The sequence below is a fragment of the Pinus tabuliformis genome, chromosome 5_2 (genome assembly GCF_031772625.1).
Source record: "Pinus tabuliformis cultivar Carrire ecotype Pingquan chromosome 5_2, CPIR1, whole genome shotgun sequence".
NCBI classification, from domain to species: domain Eukaryota; kingdom Viridiplantae; phylum Streptophyta; class Pinopsida; order Pinales; family Pinaceae; genus Pinus; species Pinus tabuliformis.
In genome coordinates, this window is record NC_142306.1 from 422,316,035 (window position 1) to 422,333,569 (window position 17,535).

The window sequence follows — 17,535 nt, forward strand, 5'->3', positions numbered from 1 at the left end:
TAACTATTCAATTGCTTAGTTTTTACTTAAATGGTTTTCCTTAAATTTTGAAAGGTTTTGTTTAAAATTGGATTACAAAACACTTAGATGTATTAAGGTTGATGTGACACACCTGGAAAACTTGGTTAGGAGACGCCATGGTTTCCGATTATTATCACAGCTAACCTTAGATTTAATTTAATATTTTGGATGTTTGCTCTATAGTATCTTGGTGAAAATTTAGCTAAATTGGTTCTACATAGGAGCTAGTATTCTGCATTATGTGTGCATGCTAGTTTTGGTGTTGGTGAAAATTTACCTAAATTCGTTCTACATAGAAGCGGGTATTCTGCATCATGTGCGCGCGCTAATTTTGGATTTTCTATTTTTAATTAGTTAGTATTTTCACTGGTTACATTGTTTTTAGAGCTTTGCAGTTTGACGAAAGGATAATGGAATCTGTAGTATAGTACCTCATGAGACCTTTGAAATTGAAATAATCCTTACTGCTTTGGATTGCTTTCTAGTGAGTGGATGTCAAACTATTTGCACATCGAACTTGGAAGATAGATAGTGTTTAGAAACCACTATACATGTATGGTTTTGTAATCGGATAACAACTGATCTCCTTTCCATCCAGATCCAGAATGTTGCGACCTTATTGAATTACATCTCCTTAAGTTTAATAGCCTCCCCCAGCTCTACAACTACTTCACTGATACTCGGCCTGCAAAACGATTCAACCTTAACACATCTGATGGCTACATTAGCAACACGTGTGATGGACATTATGTTGTATTTTTCACTCAACTTTTTGTCAATAATCCCTTTTATTTTTCCAGGAATTGCATCCATCCCCACAAAAGGTGTAGCCTGTAAATAGTAACATCAATATTATCATTAGTTTTTATGCATCACAAAACAACTTTAATACTCTTAAAGAATAATGATCAGATTCCTCACCCATTGAATGATGTTTAATTTGTCTAAAGATAGCCTTGCATCTATAGGTTGTTTACCGCATATGATCTCTAACAAAACAACTCCAAAACTATATACGTCACTCTTCTCCGTCAACCTTTGAGTGCTAAAGTACCTGTTAAACAGAACCTATCAAGGAACAAAAAACACTCCAAAACTTGATTGGTTCATTACTGGGCTTGGCAATTTATACACATTTAGCTATGGATACACATTAACTACGCTAGATTAGCCGTCTACTGAATAGTGATCGGCGCCATCTGAACAGTGAGCGGCACTGATCATGATTAATGCCTGACACCTCCCCTTAATCACGATCTACATGTTAACTTGCCTGTTGGTCTAGGTCTCAGCTAGGCTTACAACATAATTTGGATTTTCTACAACACACAACTTACTTCTACACATTTCAAATTTAGCCTTTCCAAGAGGCTTGGTGAATATGTCAGCCACATTTTCATTTGTATTACAATATGATAAGTCAATTTCTTTTGATTGCAATTTTCTCTTACAAAATCATGTTGTGTTGTCAATGTGTTTTGTCCTTGCATGATATATAGGATTTTTTGCTAATTTGATAGTGCTTTGATTGTCACATCTGAGTACTATAGGTGCTTGTTGTGTTTCTCCAACATCTTCAAGTATCCTCCTAATCCATATTGCTTCACAGGGAGCACTGCATAATGATTTATACTCAGCTTCAGTGGATGACAATGAAACAGTTGGTTGTTTCTTACTGCTCCATGATATTGGTCCTGAACCAATATTGAACATGTATCTAGTAGTAGATTTCCTATCATCTATATTTCCAGCCCAGTTAGAATCAGAATAACCTGCCAATTCAACATCAAATTCATCAGTATACATAATACCAAAATTAAGTGTTCCTTTAAGATATCGAAGGACTTTCTTTGCTGCTTTCCAATGGCTTTCACAAGGCTTAGCCATGAACTGACTAAGTATGTTGACAGAATATGCTATATTTGGCCTGGTAGTGGTGAGATAGTTCAGGCTTCCCACCAATTGACGATACATAGTTCCATTCACCTCTTTGGTTCCATCATCACTGCACAATTTGACATTTTGTTCTAAAGGAGTAGATGTTGCCTTGCATTCAGTCATATTGAATCTTTTAAGGATTTCCCTTGTATATTTTCTTTGTGTGATTAGTGTCTTACCAGATTCCCTCCAAACTTCAAGACCTAAACAATAATGCAATTCACCAAGATCCTTCATCTCAAATACATGTGACAACTAATTTTTAAGTTCTTCTATCAACTTGCATGCATTTCCTGTTATGATAAGATCATCAACATATACAGATATTAAAGCAACATTCTTGCCTTCATCTTCCTTGATATACAAGTTAGGATCATTTGTGCTTCTCATAAAACCTTTCTCATAAAAGAAAGAATCAATTTTCACATACCATGATCTTGGTGCTTGTTTCAAACCATATAAAGATTTCTTTAACCTGCAAACCAGATGCTCCTGTCCCTGTTTTACAAACCCTTCAGGCTGAACCAAATAAACTTCTTCTTTTAACTCACCATTCAAAAATGCAGATTTGACATCTAACTGATGCATTTTCCAATTATATTTTGTAGCTAATGCAATCATGATTCTAACTGTGTTCAACTTAGCTACAGGTGCAAAAGTATCTTCATAATCAATTCCCTCCTTTTGTGAATATCCTTTTGCAACCAATCTAGCTTTATGTTTATCAATACTTCCATCAACATTAAACTTGGATTTATAAAGCCATTTGCATCCTATGGGAACTTTGTTTTTAGGCAATTCTGTTAATTCCCATGTGTCATTCTTCATTATAGAGTTATATTCTTCATTCATTGCATTTCTTCGTTCTTCATATTCTTTAGCTTCATCATAGCTTGAAGGTTATACAACATTCATAACAAGAGACATTAATGCATAATCTTTATACTTTACAGGTACCTGACTTTGACGTGATTACCTTCTTGGAGTTTTACTGCTTTCATATTTCTTTTTGCTTTAAGGAGTCTCCTCTCCTCTTCTTGGAGTATCATGACTGCTTGATGCTCCTTGCTCTTGAGCTTATATCTGTTCCTGTGCTTGTTCCTGTTCTTTTTCAACACTTGTACCTAATTTGACATAATCATCAATATCATGCCATACACTAGTATTATTTATTTTATCACCTTCATTTGCATTCTCATGAAACACCACATCCCTACTTGCAAGCAGTGTATGAGTACTGGGATCAAACAACTTGTATGCTTTCTGATTATCACAATAACCAATAAATATGCACTTAATTGACTTTGCATCAAGTTTTCTTCTTTCATCTTTTGGAATATGAGCAAATGCCTTGCAACCAAAAACTCTTAAATGACTCACTTTTGGTTTGTATCCATAAAATGCTTCAAAAGGTGTTTTAAGCTCTAAACTTTTGGTTGGACTCCTATTTTTCAAATAAATAGCAGTATTAATGGCTTCAACCCAAAAACCATTAGAGATATTTTTACCTTGAAGCATACTACGTGCACATTCAACTAGTGTTCTGTTTTTCCTCTCAGCAACTCCATTTTGCTGAGGTGTATGTGGCACTGTAAATTGTTGCAGAATCCCATTGCTTTTACAATATTGATTAAATTCTCTTGATTTGAATTCTCCCCCCTGATCAGATCTCAAAATTTTGATGTAATTACCAGTTTGTTTTTCCACCATACTCTTAAATTCTTTAAAGTACTCAAAAACATCACTCTTCTTTCTTATGAAATAAACCCATGTATACCTAGATCTATCATCCACAAAAATAAGAAAATACCATGCTCCACCAATAGATCTAGTTTGCATAGGTCCACATACATCAGTATGAATTAATTCAAGTATTTCCCTTTGCCTTTTTTCTTTATGTATAGGAAATTCCTCCCTATGTTGCTTGCTAAGTACACATGCTTCACATTCAACATGATCATTCTTCAAGACAGGAAGACCTTCAACCATTGTGTTCTTTTGAAGTAGCATTAAATCTTTGTGATTTAGATGTCCATACCTTTGATGCCATAAATCTACTGTTGATATTGTTGTAGATGCCAACGCTTGATGACTTTTCCTAGTCACATCCAACTTATACAAGCCTCCAACTCTGGTTCCTATAGCAATAACCTTGTACAGATATTGAATGTCTTTCACTACACACTGTGATTTAACAAATTCCACCTTCAAATCTTGGTCAGCAATAGTAGAAACAGAAATTAAATTCTTTTTGATACCAGGAACATACATCACATTATGGATCTGTCTCTCTTGTCCATTAGGCAAATTCACACCTATTACTCCATAACCTTGAACTTTAAGTGATCTATTATCTCCTAGATAAACATATGTTCCATCAATGTTTTCATAATATTCATCAAACCACTCCTTATTACAAGACATATGGAGTGATGCACCAGAATCAATGAACCAAGCATTCACATCATCATTTTCCACAGACAATGCAGCATCAGAAACAAACAATTTAAGATTTTTAAATCCATCACTGATTGAGGTATCTTTGTCCACAAAATTTCCATTATGCCTTCTGTTTCTTTGCCTAGACTCATTATATTTCCTTTTATAACAATCTTTAGAATGATGCCTAGGTTTGCCACAATAATAACAATCATCATTTCTCTTATCATGGATTGGAAATTTAGACTGTGTCATACCTTTTTGTTTTGCTTGAAACTTTCCTCCTTTGTTCTTGTCCCATGGCTTGCCTCTGTATGGATATTTGCCCTTGGCTACCAATGCCAAATCTGAACTACTAGAGCCCAAATTAAAGCTCTTCATCCTCTCCTCCTCTTGTAGAAGAATTCCTGTCAATTCATCAAATGTAGGGGGTTTCTCTCTAGCTGAAAGACTTGAAACAAAAATTTGATAATCTTGCACTAAGCCATTTAATGTGATGGTGACTAAGTTAGTACTAGACACCTTTTCACCAATATCTCCTAACTTATCACTTAAATCTTTGACACGAGATATGAAATTGCTTATATTTTCATTTGCTTCCATTTTTAGAGATAAAAGCTTAGTCTTCAAAAACAAGATCTGGTTTGTATTTGTTGTTTCATACAAACCCTTCAACGTATCCCATGTTTCTTTTGATGTCTTGCAATCTCTGATGTGAGGAATAATGTTGTCCTTTACAGACATACACAGCAACACCTTTGCTTTCGTCTCCCTTCTCTCCCAATCTGGAATAGAACCTGCAATAGTGGGTTTGGGCTCATCCCCACTCACAATGGACCACAAATTATAACCTTCTAAAATAGTCAGTAACTTGAATTTCCAATTCACATAATTTCCTCCATCAAGTTTGGTGGATTCATTCAAATAATTATCAGGCAATAAATTTGCCATGATGAAAAAAAACTTTCTCCAATCACCAAAATGCCACCAAATCTAAAACCAAATACACTAAATTTCACTAAATCTCAGAGAACTTTCACCACATTAAACAAATACTAAATACCTTATCACTCCATTATAATCTTCTCATTAAAAATAAACACCCCTTTTTAAATTTAATCTCAACACTTGAAATCAAGCAAATCTTTTAAAACTTCTCCCAACAAAATCTTTTAACTCAAATCACTTTCAATTTTTTTCAAATAGCATGAAAATACTTTGCTTCAAATGATATTTGCAACATAGCAAATATTTCACTTACAACACTTACAGCAAGCCTGATACTTGCAACTTTCACCTCCACAGCTTAATGTCCACATGCAGCAAGAGTAAAATTGCAGCTTGCTGAGCCAACAACTGGCTGAGCACACAGCTCCCAACTCGATGAGCACACAGCTCCACCACACGCAGCCACACGCAAATAATTTCAACTCCAGCTGAAAGTTGCAACTCGCTGAGCACACTGCTCCACCACGCTCCACTGCGCTGAACTTTGCTGCTTCTCTACACAGCGGGGGCTGTTAAGCAAGAATCTTCACAACTGCAGAGCCCTCATGGCTCCTCAACGCCTTATTCCTTACACGGAGCTAAACTCAATACACAGTTCAGTCTCCTCACAGCTCACAGCTTTGATACCATATCAGAGAACCAAAAACACTCCAAAACTTGATCGGTTCATTACTGGGCTTGGAAATTTATACACATTTTAGCTACGGATACACATTAATTGCGTCAGACTAGCTGTCTACTAAATAGTGATTGGCGTCGTCTGAACAGTGAGCGGCGCCGAGCGTGATTAATGCCTAATAGAACTGTAAGAAACTCTAAGCTAAGAATGGCAAGAAAAATGAAAGAGTGAGATTCTAAAACAAATACACTTCCTTCACCATCAATGATAATATTATAAAGAGAGTACAAGTTATGTGTGTGATATACTCTGGATCAAGGTATCTTGCAGTTCCTTTCACCATAGTGGTAACATGAGAAGGCTCCCCATCCTCCTCATCAATCCATATCTTTGAAAGAACAAAGTCAGCAAGTTTTCCTTTTAAATAGCTGTCTAGAAGAATGTTCACTGTTTTCACATCCTTGTGAATAATTTTGGGGGAGCAAGCTATGTGCATGTATTCCAACCCTTTGAATAAAAATGGAGATATTGTTATGCAGTAATTGCCTTTAAGAGATAAAAGTATAAATCTACATAAGACATCTACTGTTGTTTAAATTTTTATAAAGTACATCAGAGAAAAGAGGACATGAAAAAACTACCCTGTGCTGCATCTAAAGCTATTTTCACCCTCGTTTTCCAATTTACTGAATTTAGTTCCGAAGCTGCGTTAGGACCTGGGAAATGAAAATAAGAGCTAAATGAGAATCGTTACCTTCGGACACCATTATATTTACGAGAAAGTTATATATTTACCATAAAGGCGATCCCTTAAGGACCCTCCGGACATGTGCTCGTAGATTATCATAAGTTCTTTGGATTCATTACAATAACCCAGTAAAGTCACTAAGTTCTCGTGATAAACTCTAGAAAGAACATCAATCTGTTCATCAAATGAACCCAGAGTCATAAATTTTACTCTACATGGTTATTCGGAAATATGTTTAAAGACACTACAAGATTGCAGCTAGAAATTTAAGTGTGATACTATGTCCAAATCGAAATATAGAATCTCATAATTACCTTATTTAGGAACTGGTGAACTCCTTGCTTGGAGAACAAGGCGAGAACTTTTATGGCAATAGCCTCTCCTTCCGGCAATTTACCAAAGAACAGAGAACCAAAGCCCCCTTTTCCGATTTTCGCACTAAATTTTTGTGTGGCAGTCATCATCTGATCGAGAGTGAAGGCACAGGACTTTTCTGAATTTGGTACCATATTCGTTGCATCAATCCATTCGTTGGGGGTAAAGTGCACAACATTTTCCACCCCATTGCTTTCAATTGCTTTCTTTTTCCTATACAGAACAATACCCGCTATCAACAATAGTCCGATGATTGGAACTCCACTGAGTGTTATTCCGAGGGCAAGTTGTTCCCTCAATTTCTTGTTTCTAGGATTCGGAGGTTTATGTTCCATTGAATCAAGAATAGATAGGTGGGGGTTTCCAGAGTATCTGGTACAGATGAAAGAAAGAGATTTTCAGTCAGATTAATTAGAATTTCAATGGCATTCAAAATGTTGGATGTATATACTATAAAATAGATACTCGATTACTTGAGTGTCAATGAAGGGTTATACAGAAGTTGTGGAGGAATTTCACCACTGAAATTGTTATTCTCTACAAACCTGTAATATTCAGATAAAGATTAAAAATCAATATAAAGTAGAATTTGCATAAGAAAATAGAAGGGAAAAGAAGCTCTTTAAGGTTTTTAAGTTCAGATAGCCAGTCCGGAAGACTACCGTTTGTTGGAATGATAATTTCAACAGCCGTGGAGCGATAGCGACTACAGCGTTCTGATTCCAAAAAATAGCCATTGGAGTTTCCTGCGATGCGATACCATCGCATATCGCACATTCTCTTGTCACCCTTCGCTGCATCCCTGTGTTATTTGCGATGCGATCACAGATCGCCATCACATCTTACCCTGTTGCTTCCCCGATCGTGATGCGATCATGCGATGCGATCTTATCACAGATCGCAGATCGCATATATTAGCCAGTGCGTGTTAAGCCCTCCGCAACGTTGCAATGCGATCTGAACCATCGCAGATCGCACTTTCACCTGCATATGATCTCAGCTGGTCATACGCTTTTGATCCAACGGCCATTATTTGTTCTTACCTTGTTCACACCACCGCCATAAGTGTCTTTTCGCCATTTACTTATTTATGTTCCCAAAGGAGAAGGAAGATCAGATCCAGCTCCTGGACATTGAATGCTCAGCTACAACATTTAATAAACAGCATGGCCGAGAACAAGAAGAACGCGCCACGTGCTGGTGCAGTAAAAGATTATGGGTTTCTTACAACAGAGCTGGCCGCAGCATTTATCAGTTATGGGTTACCACACAACCGACTCAAGAGGCACAAGCAAAATGTATGTAAGATATTTTGTGTTGTTCATTATATATAAAAATGCAAGGGCAGACACAGTAGTGTAGAATTAAAAAAAAGAGAGTTTTTTTTTTTTTTTTTTTTTTTTTTTTTTTTGCTACAACGCACTGCAGTGCTGAGATAATGAAATTGGTTTTTGGAACTGAAGCGTTCCTATTGTAATCCCTCTGAAGAGGAAGACTATTTTGTAACAGTTTTTTTTTATGATTAAGATCCTGTATTAAAACAGAGCGTTGTTCTCTGTGCAATTTCTTTTGTGTTTGAAATAAACAGAAATTTCCAACATGGTATCAGAGCTAGTCTAGGCACTCAGTGAGTCAAAAACAGAGTTTTTTTTTACTGTAGGAGCTGTAAGAAGCTTATTAAGCAGATTTTCTCCAGCAGAGAAAGTTTTTTGCCTGTTTTTAATTATACAGTCAGTATCTTTTCTTTACTTATACAGGTTAAGATGGCAGATGCTGGAACTGGTTTAACAAATTCCCAACTGCCACAGTTTAATGGGAAAAATTACAGTTATTGGTCCATAACAATGAAAGCATTGTTTGCTTCTCAAGGAATATGGGAGCTGGTTGAAACTGGCTATGCTAAACCTGCAGATGCAACAGCATTGGCTGCTTTGACAGTAGCAGAAAGAGACCAGTTGAAGAGCGACATGAAGAAGGATGCCAAAGCCCTCTTTTTTCTCTTCCAATCAGTACATGAAAGTGTTTTTCCACGGATTGCAGCAGCAACAAAATCCAAGGAGGCATGGGATATTCTCAAAACTGCCTATCAAGGCATGGAGAAGGTGAAGACTGCAAAGTTGTAGATGTTGAGGAGAGACTTTGAAACACTCAGCATGAAGGAATCTGATACAATAGATTCATTCTTCACTCAGGTTATTGGGTTGATAACCCAGATAAGATCTCATGGTGAGATTCTTGAAGAAAGAAGGATTGTAGAGAAGATCTTGAGAAGTTTACCCTCAAGGTTTGAAGCTATTGTGGTAGCAATAGAAGAAACAAAGGATCTCTCACAGTTCACAGTAGATGAACTGAGTGCTTCTCTTATGTCTCATGAACACAGACTGAGTAGAGGAACAGATTCCTCTTTTGAGCAAGCATTCAAGACTCGGATGTCTTTTGGCCAAGAAAAAGGTCGAGGAAGAGAAAATAACAGAGGTCGTGGAAGAAGCCAAAACAAAGGCAGAAATAATCCTGCAAGCACAAGCAGAAGGAGCTGCAATCGGAACCAAGATGAAGGTTCAAGCAAACAGCAAGCTCATGGACCAAGGTATGATAAATCCCAAGTCCAATGTCATTATTGTAAGAAATATGGGCACTACGCCAATGAATGTGGGAAAAAACAAAATGACATGAATAGTAGGCAGAATGCTAATTTTGCAAATGAAGAAGATAAGAATCCAAAGATTGTGCTGTTAACATGTAACATTGCACAAGACAAACAAGAAGATTTTTGGTTCTTAGACTCAGGTTGTAGTAATCACATGACTGGAAATATTGCAATGTTTGCCAATCTGGATGAAAATGTGAAATCTGAGGTAACAACAGGAACTGATAGTAAGATATCTGTCAAGGGTAAGGGCAGAGTCAATATCCAAGCAAGAAATGGAGAACAGATGATTGTGCCAGAGGTATACTATGTACCTGGTCTGAAATGTAATCTTTTGAGCATTGGACAGCTCATTAACAAAGGTTACAATGTGTTCTTCAAAGATGATATGTGTACAATCAGAGACATACCTCCAAGTAAGAAGATCATTGCACAGGTGCAGATGACCAGCAATAGAATGTTTCCTCTCAAACTCAGGGCAGATTTGAAAGAAGGAAGAACTATTGCAACTGTAACACAAGAAGTCTTTCAGGAACAAGTGAAAGATGAGAATTGGTTGTGGCACTTGAGATTTGGACATCTCAATTTCAGAGGCTTGAATCTATTGCACAGAAAGGGAATGGTAAAGGGATTTCCAATGATCAAGAAACTGTACAGCCTTTGTGAAGGCTGCATCTTGGGCAAGCAACACAAAGAAAGCTTTCCAACATGAAAGAGTATAAGGGCAAAAGCACCCTTGGAAATTGTTCACTCTGATGTGTGTGGACTGATACAAATACCATCATTTACCGGAAATAAATATGTTTTAACTTTCATTGATGATTACACCAGAAAGACATGGGTGTATATGCTGAAACAAAAGAGTGAAGTGTTTGAGAAATTCCACCACTTCAAAACTCTTGTTGAGAAGCAGTGTGGGCGTTATATCAAAGTGCTCAGAGCAAATAGAGGAGGAGAGTACATCTCCAAAGACTTTCTGCGTTTTTGCAGAGAGAATGGCATACAAAAGCAGTTCACCGCGAGGTATACACCTCAGCAAAACGGTGTTGCCGAAAGGAAGAATAGGACCATTCTTGACATGGTCAGAAGTATGTTGAAGGCAAAACACTTGTGCATGAATATTGGGCAGAAGCTGTCATTTGCGCAATTTACATCTTGAATAGATGCCCAACTAAAGCTGTCATGAACAAAATACCAGAAGAAGCATGGAGTGGTCAAAAGCAAATTGTCACTCACATGAGAGTATTCAGTTGTGTAGCATACGCACATGTACCGGATCAACTAAGGAAGAAGCTTGACAGTAAGGGGGAGAAGTGTGTCTTTATTGGCTATAGTGATGAGTCAAAAGCATGCAAACTCCATATTCCATCCACCAAGAAATTAATAGTAAGCAGAGATGTGCAGTTCATTGAAAATGAAGCTTGGGATGGAAGCTTAGAAAAGACAGTGAATGTGAAGAAAATTGTGTCTCACGAAGAAGAAGAGGAAGGGACAACAGCAAATAATCCTTCCTTGGTGGCTCCTCCTCCACCACAGCAAGTACAAAAAACCACACCACAAGCTGGAATTCAAACAGCCTTGAGAAGTCAAGGAAGTGCTTCTCCAAGCACATCACAGGGATCAGAAATACCCTCAAGTCCAGATGGAACTCCAGGCACACCAAGAAGACCAAGATTCAGAAATCTGAATGAGATTTATGAACAAGGAGAGGTAAGTAACAATACCGGTATGAATTCATTATTTGCTTTGTATTGTCATGTTGATGACCCAGTTCATTTTGAAGACGCTGTAAATGAAGATAAATGGATTGAAGCAATGAATGAAGAAATTGGTGCAATTGAGAAGAGTAAAACATGGGAGTTAGTGGACCTCCCTGAAGGCAAAGATGCCATTGGAGTTAAGTGGGTCTATAAGACCAAAAGCAATGTTGAAGGCAAGATTGACAGGCACAAAGCAAGACTTGTTGTGAAAGGCTACAAGCAGCAACAAGGCAAAGACTATGATGAAACCTTTGCACCAGTAGCAAGGATGGAAACAGTCAGAACAGTGTTGTCTATTGCGGCACAACACAAATGGAAGATTTATCAGATGGATGTTAAATCTGCATTCCTGAATGGAGTGTTAAAAGAAGAGGTTTATGTTGAACAACCTCCAGGCTATGAAGTTGAAGGCCAAGAGCATAAAGTCTGCAAACTGAAGAAGGCTCTTTATGGGCTGAAGCAAGCTCCAAGAGCATGGTACAGCAGAATAGATGCTTATCTGATTGAGAATGGGTTTGATAAGTGTGATGGTGAACCCACACTCTACATAAAGGAGAATGACGGTAAGATTCTTATTGTTGTTTTATATGTAGATGATTTGATTTTTACTAGCAATGATGCTTCTCTCATTGCTGATTTTAAAGTAGTCATGAAAAGTGAATTTGAAATGACTGACTTGGGCTTCTTAAGATATTTTCTTGGAATTGAAGTAGACCAAAGTGAAAATGGTGTTTTCATTTCTCAAGCTAAATATGTAGAAGCAGTGTTGAAGAGATTTAACATGCAGAACAGCAAGGCAGCTATGACTCCAACTATAATGGGGTTGAAATTAATCAAAGAAGACAGCAGCAAGGATTTTGATCCAAAATTGTACAAGAGCATAGTTGGCAGCCTTATGTACTTAACTGCAACTAGGCCGGACATTATACATGCTGTGAGTTTAATCCCCAGATTTATGGAAAGACCGAAAGAGACTCATTGGCAGGCAGCCAAGAGGATTCTAAGGTTTGTGAATGGAACGAAGGGGTTTGGTATTTTATACTCCTCTTCTGAAAGTTTCATGTTGACAGGTTACACTGACAGTGATTGGGCTGGAAGTATTGATGATAGGAAAAGCACATCGGGATATGTGTTTCATATGGGATCGGGAGCCATCTCATGGGCTTCCAAGAAGCAACCAGTTATGTCTTTGTCAACAGCAGAGGCAGAGTATGTGGCAGCAACAGCAGCAGCATGCTAAGCAGTGTGGGTAAGAAGAGTTCTCAGAGATTTGTGTCATGAACAAGAAAAGGGCACAACCATTTACTGTGACAATAGCTCGACAATAGCATTGTCTAAAAACTCTGTTTTTCATAAAAGGACAAAGCACATAGACACCAAATTTCACTTCATACGTGAATTGGTTAACAATGGTGAGATTGTTTTGCAGCACTGCAGAACAGAAGATCAGTTAGCTGACATCCTGACAAAACCATTGGGAGAGAAAAGTTTTGATCATTTTAGGAAATGCTTGGGTATGCAGAAGAAAAACCCAGCAGTTGAAATTAAAGGGGAGTGTTGGAATGATAATTTCAACAGCCGTGGAGCGACAGCGACTGCAACGTTCTGATTCCAGAAAATAGTCATTGGAGTTTCCTGTGATGTGATACCATCGCATATCGCACATTCTCTTGTCACCCTTCGCTGCGTCCTTGTGTTATTTGCGATGCGATCGCAAATCGCCATCACATCTTACCCTGTTGCTTCCCTGATCGTGATGCGATGCGATGCGATCTTATCGCAGATCGCGTATATTAGCCAGTGCGTGTTAAGCCCTCCGCAACGTTGCGATGCGATCTGAACCATCGCAGATCGCACTTTCACCTGCATATGATCTCAACCGGTCATACGCTTTTGATCCAACGGCCATTATTTGTTCTTACCTTGTTCACGCCACCGCCATAAGTGTCTTTTCGCCATTTACTTATTTATGTTCCCAAAGGAGAAGGAAGATCCAGCTCCTGGACATTGTAAGCAGCATGGCCGAGAACTAGAAGAACGCGCCAGGTGCTGGTGTAGTAAAAGATTTTGGGTTTCTTACAACAGAGCTGGCCGCAACATTTATCAGTTATGGGTTACCACACAACCGACTCAAGAGGCACAAGCAAATTGTATGTAAGATATTTTGTGTTGTTCATTATATATAAAAATGCAAGGGCAGACACAGTAGTGTAGAATTAAAAAAAAAAAGAGTTTTTTTTCTGCAATGCACTGCAGTGCTGAGATAATGAAATTGGTTTTTGGAACTGAAGCGTTCCTGTTGTAATCCCTCTAAAGAGGAAGACTATTTTGTAACAGTTTTTTTTTTATGATTAAGATCCTGTATTAAAACACAGCGTTGTTCTCTGTGCAATTTCTTTTGTGTTTGAAATAAACAAAAATTTCCAACACCGTTGAGGTTGTTGTTTTGTAAATCTCTGCTTCACAAAGAAAATTATTGATAACTAATCTTTAGTAAAAATGCTTGGGGAAAGTCTGCACAAGTGGCACTGCGAAAAATTTATATCGACAACCAATTTACAATCTCTCCAACTTGGTTAAATTCGAAAAGTCTGGCAAAGATCCCGTGAGCTTATTATTGTCGAGTGAACTGGTTAAAGGATTCGAGTGTCTCTAGTTAACCAGCACCATGATAGATTATATCAAATGGACTTGAGATTTATAAATGACCGTTTCATCAAAGATTGTGTATTCCTGATATCCACTGTTTTTCTTTCTAACTCACAAATTGAAGTGCATAAATCTCTATATTCTGGTTAATATACAGGATAATATTTTACCCAAAAGACGTTATAAATGGATAATAGTTTTTCGAAATAATGTTATCTAACTCTTATTATAATGTTTTTTTTTTTTGAAGGCCTGATAAATTAAAGATTCACTTAAACGTGAATTAAAGATTTATATATATATATATATATATATTAAATTTAAAATTAAATTTTATTTTATTTATTAGTTAATTATTATTATTATTATTTTAAATATATTACTTTCGAGTAAATCGAATTTTAAGATGTAAATGTTTTAAAAGCGAAAAAATTATTTAAAACATTAAAATAAATTATAGGCTTTTGTTTTAGATTAAATTGTGTTGTAAAATATTTAATCGCAGGTATGTGTTTAAGTTCTTTTTAATTGCTATTGAAACATAGGTAAATAAATATTATTTTTATTATAATTTTGTTTTAGAAATAATTAAATCAACATTTCCAATATGAATAATTTTATTTATTTTTATAAACAGAAGAATACTTTTTTTAATGTATAAATCTATTTTTTTAATATTTAACAATATTTTTATAAAATTATCTCCTTTAATATTTATAATTTTTTTAATAAATATTTCATAATTTTTATATTAAAATTAAAAATAATGTTAATACAGAATTATAAAACGATACTTACATTTTAACTAACGAAGTCAGTTGTCCAATTTGCTCAGGAATCAATCCATTCAGATTCATCGTAGACAAATTACTGGCAACAATAGGACATTCGGATATTCTTGAAATATGACTATCTTACCATTCCACATAAAAGCAAAGAACGGTAGAAAACACAAAATTGAAACTTACATTTCGGAAATTCTTATTACAGAAGCGCTGTTATCGCAGTGAATCCCATTCCACTCGATCGGAAAGCAAGGATCAGAAATCCAATTTCTCATGTCAAACATTTCTTTGATAGCTTCGAGAGCTTCAACTGTAGTTTAACAACTACTTTGTTAGGTATTCAATTATTGCACTTCACTGTATCCAGATAAAACGAGTCAATGTAAACGCATGATAGACAACAATTGGAAATGTGCAATAAAAACGTTGTGCAAATCATAAATTTTGAATATTAGAAGTTTAGTGAGGGCACTTACTATCTTGGAGATTTGTGGCGGGTTGGGTATCAAACACGGTGTAGTACTCAAAAGCGTTGATTATTGGAGGTAAGGTGGAGTAAGTGGGCGTCACTAGGGCGAATTTGAAGTCATCTGTTTGATTGGATGGGATTGTGAGCTCCAGAGCAGAATAATTTTGTAGCACAGTAATGGTGTCAGACCATTTTTCACCATTTATGGTGATGTAAATAGTTCTGGAATGAGAGATATCTAGCATCTGGACCTCTGCAAAATACAAAATTAGTAATGATCTTTTCCCTCCTTCTGGGAATGGTCCTAGAGAGAATTGAGCCGGTTCTGAGCTGTTTAAAAGCCACGCTGTTTGCATGACAACAGTTGGAGGAAGGTTTTTAGTATTGTTTATTGATATCACCTCGTTAAAACTTACAAGCTTCGGCTCGACCAAATTTAAATTATATGAAGGGACACCTGGTATCCATATGCGATCAAAGTTGTCGTAAGGATACCTGCACAATGAACCATACAAAGACATTAAATTCAAGCCATACGAAAAAACATTGCAACGAGCCGTACTGCATTCAAATTGGCTCTCGCATATAAACGTTCTCTTGAGCAGATGATATGGATGGCATAAAGATATATATCTTCTGCTATAAATTTAGTGCTATAAACTCATTACAATGAATGTGAATACCACAGGGCAGAGAATTATGAGGGGTAAATATATAAAGTTCAAAATGTTCACCTAATCTTCGAATTTCTTCCACCAAAATCAGTTCTCCATATGGTTTTCAGTATTGTTCCTGGCTGAGGCTGTCCATGCATGCCATTTTGGAGCTTCCTCAATTCGATAGCAGAGATAAAAGGATCATCAGACTCCAAGGTTCTGACCAAGCAACTGTATAGCACTGTGCCAGAACTAGCCAATGTCCTTTCAACATAACGTGTTTCTAGGTTGACTGTTAGGTTTCTCATATACAACGTGCCGTTTGTTTCAATAGAGAAAGCAAAACTTTGCGTTGTTTGGAGTGCAATGTAATTTCTAATAATGAACCAGAATGGCGAGAACGATAACCTTATGAGGTAAGGTACGTGAGGTTCCACAGGCAAATGATAGCAAGACTTATTGAGAGGGTTTGGAAATAAGCGTAGACCAGTCACGTAAGAACCATGGGATTCTTCAGTGACGTTCCTTATTAAAGTGCCATTCCCTATGTTTGCTCTCTGACCGAGGTGGTCAATGTAATTATCATCAGTGACCCATCTTATATTGTTTATGTCACTGTAATTTGTTCTACTTCCACAATCAATACTCAGAAATCCTGTTATACGTCGGTACATTAATCAGTAAAACAATATCTTATTAACCGAATAGCAAAACAAATAAACAATGAGGCCAATAATAATACGATGTATTCAAATGAAATTACTCCGTGACCTGGTTGAGCAGTAGTTGCAGCCACGAAACACAGAAGCACGCCTAGTGGTGCTGTCCAACCGCCCCATTTACCATAGCCAATTTTATCCATCGTCTCACGTACTGTCATAGAAAGGTGCTTTGCAGTTAATCACACACAGAACACTTATATGTGCAGAAGGATCCCCACGATTTTGCGAAATCTTGCACCCTTTCTTATCGAAGTTTTTTTCCGTTTATTTAACGGTGATGGAAGTCGGCCTGGTGGGAGGCAGCTGTGGGAAAGTTTCTTGCGATTGCGCTCATGATCTCCGAAGTGATCGGCGAAATATTTGAGGTGTCCGTTCCCATGACTGTTACGTTCAATTTTAAATTGGTTCGAACTGTTAGATTTAGAGGTTACTTTTTCCTCTTTTCTAGGCCTAATAATTTTTTATTTTTTTTATATATATATAAAATAATTAATTTTTTTAATTAAATTATAAAATACTGGGTCATTTTATTTAAAACATATAACTAAATTATCATAATAAAATATTATAACCTATAAATTTATTTATTTATTTATTTTACCATGAATGAGTGTCTTCACAATCCATCTAACCTTATCATCAACTGCTCTAAGAATTTATAAAAATACTACATAAACTAAGTTTATAGATTGCAAAATT

The 17,535-nt window shown here is 36.7% G+C and overlaps 1 protein-coding gene across 1 annotated transcript; it reads right to left on the reverse strand.

Annotated features, from left to right (window-relative positions):
- Window positions 1-645: 645 nt before the first annotated feature.
- LOC149159384 (putative LRR receptor-like serine/threonine-protein kinase At5g48740) lies at window positions 646-16,976 on the reverse strand. Its single transcript, XM_089434285.1, has 11 exons — window positions 16,886-16,976; window positions 16,193-16,769; window positions 15,466-15,953; window positions 15,173-15,299; window positions 7,622-7,693; window positions 7,088-7,520; window positions 6,821-6,947; window positions 6,667-6,741; window positions 6,334-6,532; window positions 943-1,075; window positions 646-852 (listed from the first exon to the last, which is right to left on the reverse strand). Exons 1-11 carry the CDS (start codon window positions 16,974-16,976, stop codon window positions 646-648), a joined length of 2,529 nt encoding a protein of 842 aa, XP_089290411.1.
- Window positions 16,977-17,535: the final 559 nt, after the last annotated feature.